This window comes from Lonchura striata, chromosome 5 (assembly GCF_046129695.1).
Source record: "Lonchura striata isolate bLonStr1 chromosome 5, bLonStr1.mat, whole genome shotgun sequence".
NCBI classification, from domain to species: Eukaryota; Metazoa; Chordata; class Aves; order Passeriformes; family Estrildidae; genus Lonchura; species Lonchura striata.
This window is the reverse complement of record NC_134607.1, coordinates 61467252-61486165: the sequence shown is the minus strand read 5'-3', so window position 1 is coordinate 61486165 and position 18914 is coordinate 61467252. Positions and strand designations below refer to the sequence as shown.

The 18914-nt window shown below is 38.5% G+C and overlaps 1 protein-coding gene across 18 annotated transcripts in view; it reads left to right on the top strand.

The window, feature by feature from the left end:
• The window catches only part of MAGI2 (membrane associated guanylate kinase, WW and PDZ domain containing 2), a 697856-nt gene that overhangs the window by 662705 nt on the left and 16237 nt on the right, over positions 1–18914 (top strand). For 13 of the 18 annotated variants that reach the window (XM_077783658.1, XM_077783653.1, XM_077783651.1 and 10 more), the window contains one exon: positions 11881–12019. In XM_077783658.1, the coding sequence (XP_077639784.1) occupies positions 11881–12019 (139 nt within the window). Of the gene's footprint in view, positions 1–11880; positions 12020–17582; positions 17620–17841; positions 17953–18914 lie in introns of all 18 variants that reach the window. The other 5 variants (XM_077783661.1, XM_077783659.1, XM_077783665.1 and 2 more) reach the window with 3 other exon arrangements.

Below are 18914 nucleotides of genomic sequence, written 5' to 3'. Positions count from 1 at the left end.
CAGAATTAAAGTTTCAAATCATGGAGGACATAAATATTAGATTTAAAACTGCTGTCAAAACCCATGTATTCAGCAACATTCAAAACTGACATTTTCCTCTTTGTTTGCAAAAGAGTTACAGATTTACTATCAAACTCATAATCTGATATTAAAGCACTCTCTTGAGCCGTAAGAGAAATAACTTAAAGCCCCCTTTGAAAAATCTGGAGTCCAGGCTTCTAAACAGTAGGGTGGCTTGTATTAGTTGGCTATAGCTAACTATGTCTCACAGAATAAATTTGTTGCCATTAAGACTCTTCAGGCTTCTCAAAGGAACAGGTGGTATGTAGGCATCTGGGCTCTCTACATGCTGTATAACTGTGGAGTTTAACAGCATAAACCTGTCTCCCTTCAATATGACATTTCCAAACATCTCAAGTCAGGGCGCCCTGAAATCACTTAAATTGTTCAGAGTTCAGTGAATAGGTAGTCAGAGATTAGTTAATTAGGACCCTACAGTGCTTGGAAAGTCTTTTATACCATTCAAAACAGAAGTCTTCCTCTTGTTTCATTGTGGTGTTTTTCCATTTCACATTTCTTTATTGCTAGATGTTGCACACATTTAGCTTGGTGTTCATCTAGTTACTTAATCACTGTATCCCTTTTTTTCAGCCCTTGATTTTTAGGTTCTTAGTAGATCAGTTGTCAGTTTCCACCAAATAAGGAATCATTCCCTTTCTGAGGCTCAGATGTAATACAGCTTCCATAGATACTTCTTATAAGTCCATATTAACATGTGCAAAATATCCTCATTCTTTTTTAAAATTAATTTTCAGTTGCTGTTGTCTTGCAAATCAAAGATGACAAAATCCAACAGAAATGCCTGGACTACCACATACCATTTGTTAGATTCCTACTGCATAATCAAATTTTGTACCAAAAACCACACGCAGTTCCTGTCATAACATACATAGGAACCTTATAACATTTGTGATTCTGGTGTCTATACATTATTGTATTTCTTCAGTCCATCCAGAACCAAGTCTTTGCAGGGTTATCTCAGCTGTCTGTAATCCTGTTGCTAAAGGAATATGGAAAATGGGAAAATATGAAAAAAGCACTGATCATCAACAGGACTGATTGTTTTCTGTCAGTGACCATCAAATCAAATCAAAGCTTAAAAGGAAGAATGAACAATTTCTTACTCTACACTAAATGGAAATCCTTGACATCACTTTGCTATGCAGCCACCACAATCTGCACTGACTCCTTACTTGTGTAGAGCCTCTCTGAGATTTCTTGTTAATGAAGAACAGAGCATCTATTTGGGGTGTTCCATCAGTGATTGGTCCCATATTAAAGGATGATTTCCTACAGTCTGAAGTGGAAAACACCTAAGATTGCAATCAGTAAGTACAGTTAGCAAGTAGCTCAGCTCAGCTTGAGAGTGACTAGAGCAAAAAGCATTAAAAATAGAGAGAAACAGTTGTCACAGTAAAGAGAGTAGGTGACAAATACAGACATTTCTTTATCCAACCAAGAAAGCTGCAGCAAGGAAACAGGAAGAATGAAGGAATAGCTTGCTCAGTCATGAGTTTTTATAAACATTTAAGGCAATCCCAGCATCCAAAAATGAATGAAGGATTTACCAGTTTAATCTTTAATTGCTGATATAGCATGCTTTGGAATCCTATTTTAGATTGAAAAGAAAGAACAAGACTGACATACTGCTGAGTGACTCATGAAAGTCCTCAGCTTCTCCAGGTCCTAAAAAGCAGTGAAATCTTATATTCAGAATATTGGAGGAAAGTGGATGCTGCTGGGAAGCCTCTTTGCAAGTCTACTCTAACCACAGCAAGCACAAAGGTAGGAGGAGCAGTGATAGGTCCTAAGAGCTGGAAAGGTCATTTCCACATGGTGTGCTGGCACAGCAGGGACTCAGCTGCTGAACCCTTGACGTGAGTGAGGGCTTGAGAAGGCTGACAGAAACCCCACTGAAAATTTGGAATGTATATAATACTAATATTTGGAATAATCCCGCACATCAGGGACAGAAGTACACTCCAGGAAAATGCATTGCTCCACCAGCAGCAGCTTGACTAAGGTTTTGTGCACACATCTGGAAGACAAATGCCCACAGAGTGATTGATGCTAGTTAGGCAGCCCATCTTTTCTACATAAGTAGCACTTACTCTTAAAACCTGCAGCATACCTGGCTTACTTTCTGCAGTAATATAACTCTTACCTTCATAATAAGCATTCAGTGAATGTCAACACTGTCATTTCAATGGAACAAAAAGACAAAGATATTCTTAGTCTCATCCATTTATTCTGTGACTTGTGATCCATCTGAACAGTACAGGAAGATGTTAGCTGTGCTTTCCTACTGAACTGGATGTCCCTTTGGGGTAATCTAACTCACACTCCAATTCCCTACTACATACATCACTGCCCAGCCTCACTTGTGGAAAGACTAGGTGTGATTGATCTGAGCTCAGAGAATTCAACTGGGATACTCGAGCTTATGAGCTGGATGCCAGCCTGTGGCAAGAGGAGCTCAGTTCTGGGTTAGTGTAATTGGCAGAACTCAAGGAAGAATATATTGACATGCAGACATAAAGCTGATCAACATTCTACTGTTTGCACAACAAAGAAATGCATACTGAGGCCCTCGGGGATCCTGAATATATTTTGACAGTATAAAAGCTTAATAAATCAAGAGCGAATTAGCTGTAGGTGAACTATTATTCAGCATTTCTCCAAAAATCTGTGGTTTTAAGAATTTGTTTGCAGAAAGGTAAGGATAAAAAGTATTCCTCTCACACACTTAATTAAAATCCTTCTTACAAAAATTTATCCAGTCTGGAACATTCAAAGCATCCTTCTATCTCTATGCCTAGTAGCAAAATCTTTCAAGCCAGCTGTGAAAAAAAAAGTTAATAATCATGATAAAAATAGTTAAGTATTAAAGTTTAAGACTAAAATACTTAGTTGGCAGGCAGGCATCTTATTTAAATCTGGGTTCATAGAATATTTATGAAGGTTTTGAGGTCTAAAAAATTAATTAACCCTAACTTAAAAATTAAGAATCAAGTGTTAGAAAACAGATGAGCACACCACATGATGCTGCTCTGTTAATTAAAACAATTTGTCCAGCAACAGGAATGACATAGGCATTGACTTCTCTTCTGTGTTTTCCCAAATCATGACAAGTGGAAACTGGGAGAGCTCATCTCTGAAAGTAAAAGGATAAATATGAGGCCTATTGCTATGGCCCACCAGCCTAGTATCCTCATTCCAACAAGGACAAGTAAAGGATGTTTAGAAAAGGAATTTAGGACAAGTATGAAATGATTCTTCATTGCATATAACATCCAAGATGCTGTCAGTCAGGAGTTTATATATTTTTCTAAGACTCAGCATTGGGACTATTTTTAACCACTTATTTGAATGTACTCATGCTTTTGACATTCCAGGTATAATGTGTCAATGGATTCCAAGTCAAAGTGCTTGCATTGGAAAAAAAAACTCCTTTTTGTTGTTTGTAGTTACAATATAATAGCCTTACTTCATCATTCTGCATATCAGTCTTTTTTCTATTGATCTATATCATGTACTAAACCTGATCAGTCTATTTCACCTTGCATCAAAAGGGAGCTGTTCTTTACCCCTGACCATCCTCACTGGCCTCCTCCAAACCATTTCTGAATGTATCACATTCATTTGGAGGTGGAAGCACCAGAACAATTTGCAGTTTTCAGGATATTGGTGCTCCTAAATGACACAGCAATGGCTTCTCCTTTTTTCTCCATTTTCCCCCTAACAGATGGTATTCTGTTTGGGTTTTTGGCTGTGCTGACATTTTCAGCTTAGTGAGCTAAGCACAAGGACAGTGTGTTTCAGTGTGTTTTCAGTGGTGATGGCTGATTGAGAGTGATGGAGTACATCATTTTCCACATGTACTATACGTGGTGCTTAGCACTCAGCACCACTGGACTTCATGTGCTGCTTTAGCACACAGGACTGTGCCATCTTTTTTAGAGCTTTTAAGTTTAGATATAAGAATACTGTATGGTAATGTGCTGTCTGCAAATCCTATCACCTCTTCCCCACACCATTTGCAAGTGTGCTGAACAGAATAATCACTGTGGTGAAGTGTTTTGATTGTGAAAATTGACCACTTATTTAAAGCATTTTCCCCCTAGAATTTAATCTCCTGCTTAGAAGACCTGATTCTTTTTCATCCCACAGCAGAGCCTCTATTGAAGATTTTACTATTAAAAGCTTTCTGAAAATGTCAGTATACTAACCAGATCACATTAATCTATATAGTCATTGAGAGCTCCAGTGACCTGCAATAGATCTGTGAGGAATGGTTTCCCTCTACAATAGCCACACTGACCCTTTCCCACTATATCATCATTATCCATGTGCCAGCTAAGCCTCACCATCCTTATTGCTTCCTTCTATCTGCTCAATTGAACATGAGATTCGCTTGGTTACTTTCCAAGACCATTCTTAAAGACTGGTGTCACACTTGCCACTTCCCATTCCTTTGAAATTCAGCAATTTACTGACATAAGCAGTAGATTATATCCTATAGCTACCAGTTGAACAGCTTCATATCCAAATTCCTTTAGAACTGAGGATGAAAGTCATCTGCTTCTGGTAGTGTCTCACTATCCGTTTCATCAGTCTGTTATAAAATCTTTGCCACGGACCCTGCTGTTGGAGTCAGTTCCTCACTCAACCCTGCAGTGAGCAGATCCTCTGCAGGAGTTTTGCTGCCCTCCTCTTCAGTGAAAATTGATGAAAAGAATTCATCTGTTTTCTGCAGTCTTTGCTACCTTGTGCCCAAACTATCTTTTGAGATCTGACAGACTCCATGCTTATGGTATGCTTGAAAATATCTTCTTAGAGCTTACATTTCAGCATTTTTCCTCCTCAAAATCTTTTTGTGGTTTCATCTTTATCTTGTTGGAGTTTATGTTCTTTTCTCTTTTGCTGTGTGGATGCAGCTTTGGACAAAGGAATCTCCATTCTCAGCTTTCTCTGTAGGATCTATAAAATCAGCTTGTCAGACCTTGAATTTGCTTTGCTTTTGCCTGATAAGAACTGCCTAGACCATCAAGAAGATACCAGAAAATTTTCTTCTTTCTTTTCACAGTCTCTATTGGATCCCATCCCTGATTCTAATGGTGAAGTAGATATTATTAATATTACGTTATGCTACAATGAGTTATCCTACCTCTGTTTTGAAAAAGTAATAGTGTATCAAATAGAGTAGGGCAATGCATTTTCCTTTTACCTTTGACAGGTTTATTTCACACATACATGGATTATTTTGCAGCAATGTTGTGAAAGGCATAAAGTGTACTGTAGTACCAGAAATCCACTTTGCTGTCTCTTCAGCCCTCCTGGCTGAAATCTCCATTTTTCCCTCTTGCACTCCCCACTCTTTGCAGACAATCAGGCATGCACATTTTCCACTTTCCAAGCTCTCTTTCTCAGATAGCACTATTATTTCTTTCTCTCTCAGATAAAGGTGAAAAAGTAAAAAGAAAAAAGCTAGAGCTCCTGCTGAGGAGTGGTGTGAAGGTCTTTTCTTGCTCTGCACCATGTCCTGTGTCCCTTCTTTCCCCATTCTTTTGGGCAGGAGTCAAGACCATCTCTCTGTGGGAACAAAGGGCCTGGCATTTCCAGGTGTAAGAAGCCCCAACTGCTTAAAGTGCTGGTTGGTCACAGAAAAAAAGACTTTTTCACTCCAAATTTTAGGTGGCTATTTCAAAAGTAGCATGAGACATGTTATTGTAATTCCCCCTAAGAGAACTACCATGTCACCTGCTGAGACATCCAAGCTCACATACCTAAAATGCACTGGAGGGAGTCCAAGATTACCACAGCCCCACAGCTTTGCTCAGGCTGCCTATCACACGTGGGATTTCCAGGCAGCACACGTTCTCTGCTGTGAGGAGGTTTGCACAGCACATGTCCAGCCTGTGCCTAACTCCAGGCAATGATGCTAGAGCTTGACAGTACTTGGAAATTCACCAAAATAGATACTCTGGAATTGCCTTGTGGTCTCCAAGTACAGACAATTTTTCAGCCTTTTGGACCAACTGACAATAACAACTGCAACAAATACCATGTAAAAGTGTTTCGGTTATAAAAATAGAATGCCCATATAAAAATAATTACATGTGATTTGTCTCTTTCCTGAGGTTTAATTATAAAATGCATTAATAAAATGACAGATAGCAATGTCCTCCACACAAATCACTTGAGGCTGCTTTTATCATTAGATCTAACATAGACTGAAAATGTGCATACACAATTAATTTAACTTCATGCAACTGGGAACCATACACCTGTTTAGAGACTGTTCCTTACGCTCCAACAGAGGCAAACGTACACAAGGCTCTCATCTGTAGTTTAAAAGCACACTCAAGCAAGGAAAAACCTCTTTACTACATTAAAGCTATATATGTTTCCCTTCTAGCTCACCCTGTTTCTGAAACTCTGTTTGTGTGTATGGTTGGCTTTTTTTAACAAGACCAGTAATAATTGCTTTAAAATATGGCCAGAACAAAGGCTCTGTAGATAGACCCACTATATACTTGAGGCACTTTATTCTAATGATTTGGAGAAGCTTTACAATTTTCTTTCTAATTAACCTATCAATAGTGATGTTACTTAAACATTCCTTAGGAATATTATCTTCTCATTATTGCCAGAAAACATGTTGCCCAATTTTATAGCTCAGTTGTTCTTACACATGGATGGAGCATCTGAATTAACTTGAACTGAAACAGATTTTGTAAAGAAACACTCTCCATACACACAAACTACTTTCATAATTGCATTTAAACAGATTTCAAAACATTAAGGGGGTGAAGCATTCAGTGTTTACTTTGTGCTTGCACATCATAAGAATATAATAGAGGAGTGTTCTGCTTACCAAGTGGCATTGGGTGAGGAGGAGAACTGGTGTGTTTCAGTAGGTATTCTTCCCAAACAGCAGGGAAACCCAGCAGTGGCCACGTTCTTCAGGAAGAAAGAAACACAATGCAAAAGCAATGTGTATAAAATTTCCAGATTCATAGCTGCAAAAAACTGGTTTCTTCAGAATAAATACAGCTTGAGCAGCAGCCAGGCAAGTGTCCCAGGCTGTCTTGCCAACATGCTTCACCCTCAAGCTGCTGAAAACACCTGGAGGACATAGAGGTAAATCATTCCTGCTTTGTAATCTTTGCTGAAGACCACCAGGAAGGTTAAAAACCAGAGCTGATGCCAGCTGGGGAGTGTCCCACATGCAGAGCTTGCCTGTTGGGATGGGAAAGTGTACATCCAGCTGTTTCACATGTTTAAAGGAGCATGAAGAACTGGGAAAAAAGAGATCTACTGCCTGATGAGATGGCTGAAATATTCAGGATTTTCCTTTTATCAGTCTCCATTGAGATGCTCCCAAAAACATAAACAAAGAAATCAGTATAAATCAGAATAAGGAGAAAACTGCTTAAAGCATACTTAGATTCAAGTTTGCAGAACTTGTTGATGTTCATGTATGCTATATTACTAAATTAAGTCAATTTATAGATTATTAGTAATTATGTCTAAGAATTCATGGAGGACAAGAAGGTTAGACCAAAGAAAGTAAAACATATACCCCATTTTTAAAGACAAATAAAGAAAATTTCCTTTAATTTTTGTGCTCAGAAATAATCTGTGACAAGTTACCAAAAAGTTGAGAAAGTTCACTGGCATGTGAATTGTGGAAAGCAAATCTTGTCACACCAGACTAATTTTTCTTTCTTATGTCTGATTTTCATTCTTATTTTATGTGTAAAAAGAAGGAGGAGAATGTACAATCTTCCTTTAACCTTTCAACACTACCTTCTATGAAATTCACATTAAATGGTTAAGGCCCGAGGTGGAATCTCTTTTAACATGGTTACTGACAATAATTCCTCTCAAAGACTGCTCTGAATGATTTGCTCCTTAATAGTAATTACAAATTTAGTTCTGAGGTGCCTGGAATGAAACCAACTCAGTTCAATATTCCATTAATAATTGGAGACCTACTGATAAATAATAAAATAAAATTTGCTGATGCCAGTGTGTCACTATTCATAGGGAGTTTTAAAAGACCTTGAGAAACAGACTGTTTCAAAATAAAAATTTCGTACTAAAGCAGTCAATCTGATAAAAGTCACAGAGGTGCACAGTGCTCAGTTTAGGGCAGAGAAATCAGATGCACGATGATAAATGTGAGGTAACTGCTCAGAATCCAAACTGACCACAGGCTGCAAATCTGATGTGTTACAAAAAGACAAGGAATTTGTTCTGTGAACATTATTAGTAAATGTAGAAAAAAATGTTATCATTTTGATCTGTTCTACCTTCATAATATCTTCAGTTTAGACACTGTGAACAGACATGGAAGGATCCAGAAGAGAAGTGTAGAGAAATTCTGTGTGGCATAAACTGCAGGAATCATCTTTTGATCCTAAAAAGAGAAATCAGGATTTCATGTAACAGACACAGATTTTATGCTTGCAATTACCTCTGGCCTCACCTTGGTGTATCTTCAATATGTGCATATATGTGAGACACTCTTTAAAAATCACTGGATTTAGAAAAGATAGAAATAGCCCCACAAATCTAAAAAATTATTCCACAATAGAAAAGTTGAGAGAGAAAGCATATTTGAATGCCTGGACAAAGAGAAAACATACAGCATGGTTTTGTCCCATATCAACCATAAGAAAATCTACATCATGGAGGGAAAGAAAGGTTTTCAAGATTTAACTGAAGGAAAAAACCAAGAATTCTACCTTGCTGACACACGGGGAACCACTCCTCAGCCAAGGTTTTCTCTTTTCTATGAATTTCCAGATATGAGTGCAAAGTCTAATTGAAGCTTTTCTTGAGGTAGGAGTATTGACAACTTTTCCTTGTCTTTTTTCTCATCTAATCAGAGATAGGCTTATGCTGCAAAGGCAGTATAATTCAGCTGTACATCAGTCAGCCTCAAGACACAAAAGCAAGGAACACAATTAACCCACTGCTTCTGTAACTATGCATTATACCTCTGGTTTCACCCTGTCTGATGTAGATTTCAGAGCACCTAATTTTTGCAAACTTGTTACTCTCCCCTCCTTCAGTCACATAACCAAGATGCTAGCCTTTTTTTAAAGCTTTCTCAAGTTATTTGCACATAATATTTTATAAGAAAATGAAATATCAAATCAACTACAATATTTTATAATGAAAGAAAATATCAAATGAGCTACGTGCTGCCTACAGAGAAAAAAAAATGTGAATTCACGGAAATACAGAAAAGGTTACTTTAATACAAGATAGTTCCTGCATATTGACCAGTGAAAACAGAAGGCAAACAGCAAGGGAAAAATGTGACATTAACTTAACCTTTTTACATATTAAACTGTATTAAAATCTTTCTGTCTGTCTGTTCTGGAGTGCAGAGGATTTTATTTGAAGGACTGTACATTCTTTATGCAGCTTTCAGTACTAATTTTTAAAGCTATTCATCAAGGAGTGTTAAAAACACCTATTTCATTTGGTCTAATCTAGCACTTCTCTCAAGACATGCTAACAAGAACATTTTAAATACCTTCTGCAAAATATAGTCTACCCAGGCAATGTACCACAAAAAGAAAGAACTGGCATTTAGAAACAGGTTTTTCCAAAATCATTGAATTTTTTATGTATTTGGCCTGATTAATATCCCTATGGGGATGCTACAAATGCATCTTCTGTCTGTGTTACAGGAGTTGTAACACAGATTTTCTCTTTTTGCTCCAAGTGTGTGAGCCAGCTGCATTGTCCAAAAGTCTGGGGGATGCAGAGAGCCGTGTATGGCCAGACCTGGGGGAGATCTCACCACGATCCAGAGAGCACCTGTGTTGTGTGTCAGTGTGGCCTGAAGGCTATCAGAAATAGTTTAAATTTTGCACTGCATGGTACAACCAAATGCATTCTTCATAAGAGAGAAAATCAGCTGAGGAAGAAATTTGCACTGCAAAAATTATCCTGCACAAAATAATTCTGATTTTTTTCCCCCACTCTTAATACTGCAGCAATTACAAAGTGTAATAGCAAAGCTAATAGGGATTATTTGGATCAATGGCTTTTCAGTTACACAAAGTATCAGCATAGATTGCATACAGGATCCTGGGACAATGCAGCCTATTGACAAATATGAATTATATTCATTCCTACTGAGAAACACTGCCATAGTACTTCTATTAGCATTCTTTCTGAGCAAAAGGATTAGGTAACTTCTAAGTCCTTCTAAAAGTAAGGACCTAGACAGCTTCTTGACAACCTTTCCAGATTTTTTTTTTTTTTTTTGATGCTAGGAGTTGTGTTGACATTTCATATTGTGCACATTTATTTGGTAAATACTATATTTCAAACTCAGGCAAGAAGGAAAACCTCTGAAGGATTACACTTTGAGCTGACAGAAGTACAATTGTAGCAAAGAAAACATACAAAATAGAAGATATTTCAGTGTCCAAGGCCAGCTAAGAGCTGGTTTTGTTGAGACAGTCTTGTAAGAGGGAAAGAAAGACCTTGAAGTCTGTATCATTTTCTCTCTAGGATGTGTAGGCATTGTTTTAGTGTGGTGAAAACACCCTGTGAGGAAGCTGTAGGTGAAGAGTGAGGCAGGTAAGATCCTGCTGAACAAATGTGTTCCTCTGGCACTGACAAATGAGTGTGCTGACCCACTCACCTGAGAGCCTCATGCCCTACTCTTGGCTGCCCATCACCTGGACCTGCACCACTACCAGCACCAGGAGATCATCCCTCCTTCTGGGTTCCACTAAGGTTGCCCTTCCAAGGGGGCTAGGAGGCTTCTGCAAGACACAAATTCCAAAGGCTGTGGTGCTGCTAACACCAGGCTCAGGTGTCACCTCACTGTGTTGCTTGTTGAAGGCTCTCACAAAGGGGCATCACAGCAGCTGTGCAGTGCTGCTCCCTCCATTGCCCTCAGCTGCGCTGACCAGGCACAGCAGAAAGCAACTGCTCCCCTGCTGAAGGAGAAGCTTTTCAGCATGGAAAGCCAGCCAAAACCAAAACATGCAGGCTGGAGTCAAAGCCAAGGAAGTTGGGGTGGATGGGATGTGCAGACATCAGTGCCACATTTAACTGCTGTAGAAATAGAGCAGAAAAATAATAATGAAGCTGGCTCTAACTGGAAATCTGGCCAGGAGATGAGTGGCAGAAATCCATAATCAGAACCCTGGAGTTCAGCTGCTCTAACTAGACAGTTCAGCCACGGGCTGTGCTTACTCCCAGCAGAAAGCTCCTGTGGTAAATAGTTCAAAGTATGCTCTTTGAACTCCAGCAAACCTGCTTGTCCTGTGTCATAGCACTAACCTTTCTTTGTTTAATAGGTGCTTCATAGCGACTCTTAATTTGGTGTGAAAATTTACTACCGAGGTTTGGAAATTCAGATGATGGAAGTTTCTATTTGTGCTTTGAACCTCTTTTTTCTCTGTGAAAACAGCAAGTGCAGCGAAGTTCTTCTCAGGCTCACGCAACACTGCGTGTAACAGAGTAGCACAGATAAAGTTCTGGTGATTCCACCATGTCAGGCAATTCAACAAAGCCTCTTATATGCAGAAGATGTGAGCAAGTTCCAAAGGCATTACACTGATTTCAGCAGAAGACTAGCAGCATTTGATATACCATGTTCAGAATCCACTTTGGAGGTTATTTGATCTGCCAGTAATATTCCTCAGATAGACAGGAACAAATTTACCTTGATGTGTCTGTCTGTCATTCAAGTAACCTGTGATCCATTGAATATGTCTCTTCCTGAAACACTCATTTTACTGCAATTCTGTCTGACTCAATATTCTTCTTGCCTGACAGGTAGGAGATCAAATAATTGAAATCAATGGAGAAAGCACAAGGGACATGACACATGCCAGAGCAATAGAGCTAATCAAGTCTGGTGGCAGGAGAGTGCGACTGTTGTTGAAACGTGGAACAGGCCAGGTCCCAGAATATGGTGGGTTTTCATCTTTACATTTTTAAATGTGCATGACTCTATATAAATTAACTATACTGCTTTTGAATTAAGTAGCAGTTGCAGATATTTATATATTGTAATTTCCAGGAGCACATTAAGTATTTAAGTGCTTAAATGCTTAAGGGCTTAAGTGCTTACCTGTGTAGGGGTGGACTTACATTGTGTACATCGCTGTCATCTGCTGCCCTCCCAACACAGGCAGTGGCTTCCAAGATGGGCATTGGAGGAAGCACTAAAAACCTCCTAGGGGACATCTCTGAGCGTGCTGGGAGTTGCTGATTTGCCCATAAACTCTCCTTTTCTTCCTTTATTGGAATTTCTTCCTTATTGGTACTTCTCTGCACATTTTGAGTCTCAGCAGATGATTTTGTTCCCATGTAATTGTGTGGCTCAGGTTGGAACTCTAAGCCTTGTCAAGAATGTACTCCTTTCTTTGACAACTTCACCCATTGTATTCTCCCTGACAAAATACATGGATGATCAATTAGATGCCAGTTCTGAATTTAAAACATGAGATTTTGCTTGTTGTGGTGAGAAAACAGGATCCATTCTTCTTATATTTTATTTCAGAGAGATTTCTGTGACTTTTTAAATATTTCAAAAATCATGAGTCATTTAGACAATATAGAGACCTTATTTCATAACTGAAATGACAAAAATTAAAAAGAAATTATCTAAAGGTAGTTTCAAAGATGAAGAGTTTTTTTAAAAAAACTTAAATCGGAGCTTACTGTATAGGATGTTGTAACAATTTCATATATTTTCATAAGTTGTGTAATGTGGACCTCTGGGCCTTAAATCTCTCAGGAAAAGGGCTACTTTTTAATGAAAAGTCATTAACTTCTTTATGCTATGAGGTCCAAAACTCTATTAAACATTTTTACTTTTACTTTTGAAGTATGCCTTCCCATTAGAATCCGAAATTACACTCACATAAAAATTCAAATACTTAGGCTTAACTATAGGTTCAGGTGAGCCTTTGTTGCCAACATAAATTCAATACCTCTGTTAAAGTCAGCTGCACTGAATGTCAATTCTTTCCCAGCTGTCAATACACATGGTAATTGCACTGTTTTCTTCTCTAAACAGGAACTAATTCTATGGCTAAAACAATAGGACAGTGTATGCTGCATTTTTTACAACTTTTAAGAGCTTCTGAATAAAGGCAAGAAAGATGGCCCATAGCCCACTTACCTTGTAATAAAGTTAGTGATTCATACTTTTGATGAGTAGAAACAAAGCCAAACTGGCTTTCAGGGGCTCTGATAAAATCATACTATGACATTTAATATCAATTTTAACTAGTGTGCAATCCTTTCAGAGAGACCTCAAACGGAAGTTCAGGTCACCTCCAAAACTGTTTTATGGGGAGAGGTGCATCATTTTTAATGAAAGAACAAACAAATGGCCAGGACTGATGCAGAGTTAGTGATCCTTCTCAAACAGCAGAGCTATATACCAACAGTTCTCTGGTTCCTCAGAAAACAATTTAATCTAAGGTAGGCCCAGGAGGCTACAGTGAGCAAAGAATCAGTTGCAGTTCAGACCTGTTCCAAATCTGAATTTCTTAAGGTCCCAGTTCCAAATAGCACTTAAATCTAAAATACATTTCTGTTATTTATATAATATTATAAAATTTTGTATTATTCCAGTAAAAAAAAAAAATTTAAAATCTAAAAAAGACTCCACAAACATGAAAAAAACCTTTAGTGTAAGTATCATTGATTTAGGGAAACAAATCTTCCAAAATGTGCACAAGTCACGCCTTCCACAGAAGATGATGGGTAGAAAATACATATAAACCACTAGAAATCCAATGGTAGAAAATACATATAAACCACTAGAAATCCAGACACAGCTTTTAGTGCTAAGAGAAAGCAACAAGATGACTTCACAGTGTTGTTTAAAGCCAAGCTTGCCATTTGGGAAGGCATTTGGAATACTGTCATATTACAATTAATACAATAATCCGTTTTTTAAAAATGCAGATTACTGAGAAAAACACTACGAAGAAGTGCTTTTTAATCAGACCATTTTCCAAACTGCATCCCCAGTTTACAGCTCCACACAGGAGGAGAGCTAAAAAAGCTGTTTTTCCTACTGTGCTGAAAAAGAAGTAAAAGTGTTCAGGAGTTACTTCATAGCATACACACAACCTGCAGAAAGCATCTGCAGCAAAGGATAACATCTGCACATCTGCAGTTCTTAATCTGTGCTTTATGCAGGCAGAGAAGTGTTAGAATTGTATCCAGTCTGGAGGGGGAATGGAAGCAAAACAAGAAGATGCCTGTTGAAATTAACTGAGATAATTAAAGCCCTCCCTAGGTCATTTCCCAAAGGCGCAAGAAGTAGTTCAAGAACAAACTGAAGGCGCACCTAAATTCCAACAGCAGCCTGCCTAGGAAGTTAAAAACAGAAATTAACAAACAGAACCAATTAAAATGGGAGGCCACGTCTCAAGCAGGCCAGATCTCAAGGTTAAGTCATCATGATGCAACGAACACCTGTCAGAGATCCCCAGAAACATCTTTTCTAAAGGTAAAACTGAATGCAGAGAAGATTGTGACAGTAGGCTTGAGGACAAAATGGTCCTGAGGACAGCAGATAGTCAATATTTAGTAACTCCCTCTTCCTTCAACCAGAATTTCACAGCTGAGATGTAACAAGACTAATTGGAACTTTTTTTATGGAAATAATCAGGGGTTTTTTAAGCAACTATATATCAGAAATATTTCTTGTATTCATCAGGGTCCAGCTGTGGAGAGCATCAGTGGGAAATAAGACTAAATTGAGTATAAAAAGGCAAGGCTGGAGGACAGAGCTGGTATTAGGACTGCAATGGTGGTGTGCAGCAGAAGCCTATGGATAAATATAGAAATAGCACAAGTGTACCAGGGTCCTCTCCTAGATATTCTCTCTCAGTCCCTGATGGGCAAAGGTAAAGACCTTTCCAACAGCAGCAACGCTCTGATTCACAGCACTAAAAAGGAGAAAACTTATCTAGAACTACCTAAACCAACCAGCCAAGATTGTCACATTATTGTCTTCTGCCTTCAATTTCTTGATTTTCCTTGTGTTTTAAACTCCAGTGCAATGTTTCTGTTAGTACAAAATATGGTGGTATGTACTTAAGTGCAAGAAATGTCAGTGTTTGAATGATTATGTGATTGACATCTGTAAAAGCAGTGTTAAGAAAAGTTCATCAATAATAAGAAAGTGATTTGAGAAAGAAAAGAATGTGTACTGAAAAGAAGAAAGCACTTAGTGAAGAAACAAAGAGTGAGCTGCTGAGAGGGTGTAAATCTCCTGAATGAGTTATGTCAGTTTATACTGCCTGGAAATCTGTCCATTTCCATTCTTGGAAAATTCTGGCTGAGCTGAAGCACCCCTCAAACTTAGGGTAAGAAATAAAGTGTGCTGCAAATGCATCATTTACCTCCATTCAGCTGCTGATTTTTCTTGAAAACAAATGCTGAAGATCCCACCCATTTCAGAGGCAGAAATCCCCTTGTAGCAGGCACACTACCATCAGAATGTAAGCAAAGGAGCTCAGACGTGAGTAATGCTCCAAAACTGAATTGATTTCACAGCAGGGTGCAACAAAAGAAGTGTTGAAAACAGATGTTTTATCACCCAGCATCTTGGAACATGTTTGCTGAGAATAAGGATAGCCAGAGGAACCATGCTTCCATGGGAGGTGAATTATCACAGCTCATCCAAACCTGAAGAACATCAGAATCATGTTTCATAGGAAATACTCTGCCAGCTGAGCGCTCCAGAGAACCAAGTCATAGTAAGAAATCATATTAATGTGCAAGAAAGACTAGAAGTACTGCTGGGAATCCTGATCCCAAAAAGCACTTAGTGCCTGGGAAGTCTGGCTGCAGAGAGTGTGAGGTTTCGTTCATGTCACAGGACACAAAACCCAGAGTTATCACTGCAGAACTGAGCATTTCTCCCACCAGCATTAAAAACAATGAGAAAAAAGCGATGGATCAAGACATTTCTTGCACTGGCTGCCTCATTTCCCATGTGTGCACCTACCTAAGGGGTCACTGACTTCAGCAGGAGCTACTGGGTATGCAGCAGCTCTAAAAATCTGCCTGTTCACACTGTGGGAGCCTCATCACAGATACTTCTGTATTTCAAGCTTTAGCTGTAGCTATAGAAACACCATGAGAAGGACATGGACTTAGCATAGCCAAACACTGCGATGAGATATCATCCTCAAAGGCAAAATGCAGGAAAACTGTTCACAAAATCCCAAAATGGTAATGTTCAAGGGGAAGTAAAGCTGACAAATCAGTCCCTCTATCCAGCTGTGAGTTTTGCAAGAAGCAAGTTATATCTAATGATTGATCGGCCCCAGAAAATTACATTTTTTTATGGGAACACCTAGTCCTTCCTCTAGATGTCTTTGGAGGAAGTTCCCTAGGAAAGCCTGTGGTGTTTCAGTCTCAATCCCAGCAGTCCTGGCAGCTTGTTTTTTCTGGCTTACTGCTCCTGGCCTTTCCTGACTGAAGATTTTATTACTCACAGTACATTAAAATATATAAGTTCCTAGAAGTTTCTGAAAGCAATGAGTCTTAAAATCAAACGACTGCCAACAGGATGTGAAGGCAGAGAAGGCTGAGGCAGGTCAGCACCTGTAGGTGGATTCCATCCCTCCAGCAAGGCACAAGCCCCTGCCCCATTTCTTTTCTGTCTGGTAGTGCAGAGGTAGCAAAAACACTGAATTTAACCTGTAAGGAGCATCTAAACTAATAATAAATAAACTAATTTTTTTTCGTTCCTACTTCTAGGACTACAAAATCATCTGTTTGATATAAGGTTTGATATAAGGTTTCTATTATGTTTCACTTCGTTTCAAGTTGCTTAAGAGCTCCTGCAGGAAGTTATAAATTTCAGAGACTCCAGCCTATTTACACTGATATTCTAGAAAATTTTTCCATTGCCTTATCTTGGACGTCTGGATCTGGCCCTGAGCATTCTAGGTCACACTGTGATGTGACACTGACAGATACACAGAGCTGTGGGAGCTGGAATCACTGAGGTTTGGAGAGCAAGGAATCTGCATTGTGTGGTGATGGTTGGTGCTTTATGGATCTACACAATGATGGTCCCTTTCCCTCTCTTCCCCTGCTGTGTTTGGCTTTATTAGAAGACATGTCCTGGGGGTGCATTGTGTATTTTTGGAATCTCTGTTTCTTCACACAGTGCCAAATTGTGTACACAGCTCACCCCATGAGTTCATTACACACAGGTGGTTTTACAGAACTAGAGTTTAGATTCAGTTTGGGTTGTTTAAGGAAGAAAGATTGAAGTGTCAGTATATGCAAATTACTGGTTAAGAGATAAAACTGACAAGTTATTCAGCAATAAGTCATTTCTGAAGAAACATCTCTTGCTTCAGCACCACCCCAGCAAAAACCCAAAAAAATGTCAGAGTTGATACCAATACAAGGATTTTTCTTACAAGTAAATTGGCACAGTTCTTAAATGCATTAAACCCTTTGCTTTTGATTTGTTATGACTCCTTCAGGAAGCACCTCAAGATGTACTCCATATCCATAGACCAGGTGAATCTATGTCCTGAATATATATGTACAGTAGTTTCAATAATCCACTAATATTTAGACTTACAGCATGCCTATTTGTCTTAGCTTTACAGAAATACTTCTTTCCTGTTACATATAAGTTTTTCTCTCAGTTGTTCTAAACTTACTAAGAATTCTCTGCTCTAACAGTAGTAAAAATGTCTGTATGTCACTGGTTCTGTTAATTCTAATGATTGGTCCTAGGCTGTTCCTCCCCTTCCTTTAGGAATGGTACCTTCCAGTCTCTCCATGTGCATGAAAAGTGACAAGCATGGGTCCCCATATTTCTACTTATTGGGCCACCCTAAAGACACGGTTTGTAAACTCTGCATGTATATTATCTTTCTAATACATTTTGTTTCTTATAACTGTTTAGAGAGTATTTTCCAACTTCTTCTTACATGCTAGCCCACTTAATATTTTCTACAGTATTCAACTTTTCTTTCATAACTGATTGTCTAAGATATCACAGCAGCTATGCCTTCTACAAATGTATTTTAATATCGTAAATAATAATGAGTTTTGCTTGTTATACTGCTGCTAGTGCATAGGTCTGTTATATTTCCACTTTTTCTCATTAAAAAAATGTATCTTCTGAATATGACATTTCAAGTAGAAAATCTTGAACTTCTGGATTTAAGATGTAATTTTCCTCATTTTTATGGCACTTGGCTTGCAAAAATATTAACAATATGAAGGTGGAAGTTAGGTGCTGATCTCAAACAATATTTATATGCAACCTCTTAAAGATATAACAAATGTAAAATTGAACACATTTTGAAATGTGCTGTAAGGCAATAGTCATTTATTAAGCCCTGTGGTTATGCTGAATTTACACAAAGCACTTTGCTCTTGATTTCCAGCAATTTTCTTCAGAGAATCAGATCCAACTGCACAGATTGTTCAGATACATCTAATTTGTAATATAGAGTCAGGGCTCAGATATGATATCTGGAAAGCAAAGGAGAAGAAAATCTTGGTTTTTTCCTATTTTCCTATTGATTGCTGTCATCACAGAAAACACAGCAGTGTCCAGATGCATTCAGCTCTGCCTGCTGCTGGCTTTGCACAGTGCAGTGCAATTTGCTACAATTATGAGGACAGTCTCCCACACTGAAGTAGACAGATTGGAAATAGAAAGGGAGCAATATCCAGAGATGTTCTTCCAGCCTTTGAGCTTCAAGCAGCTCCTCCAGTGTGATGCTCACAGAATTTCTGCCCCCAGCAACCAGACACTAAACTGGGCTTAAGTTATCAGTCTTGTGCATGCAGATTCA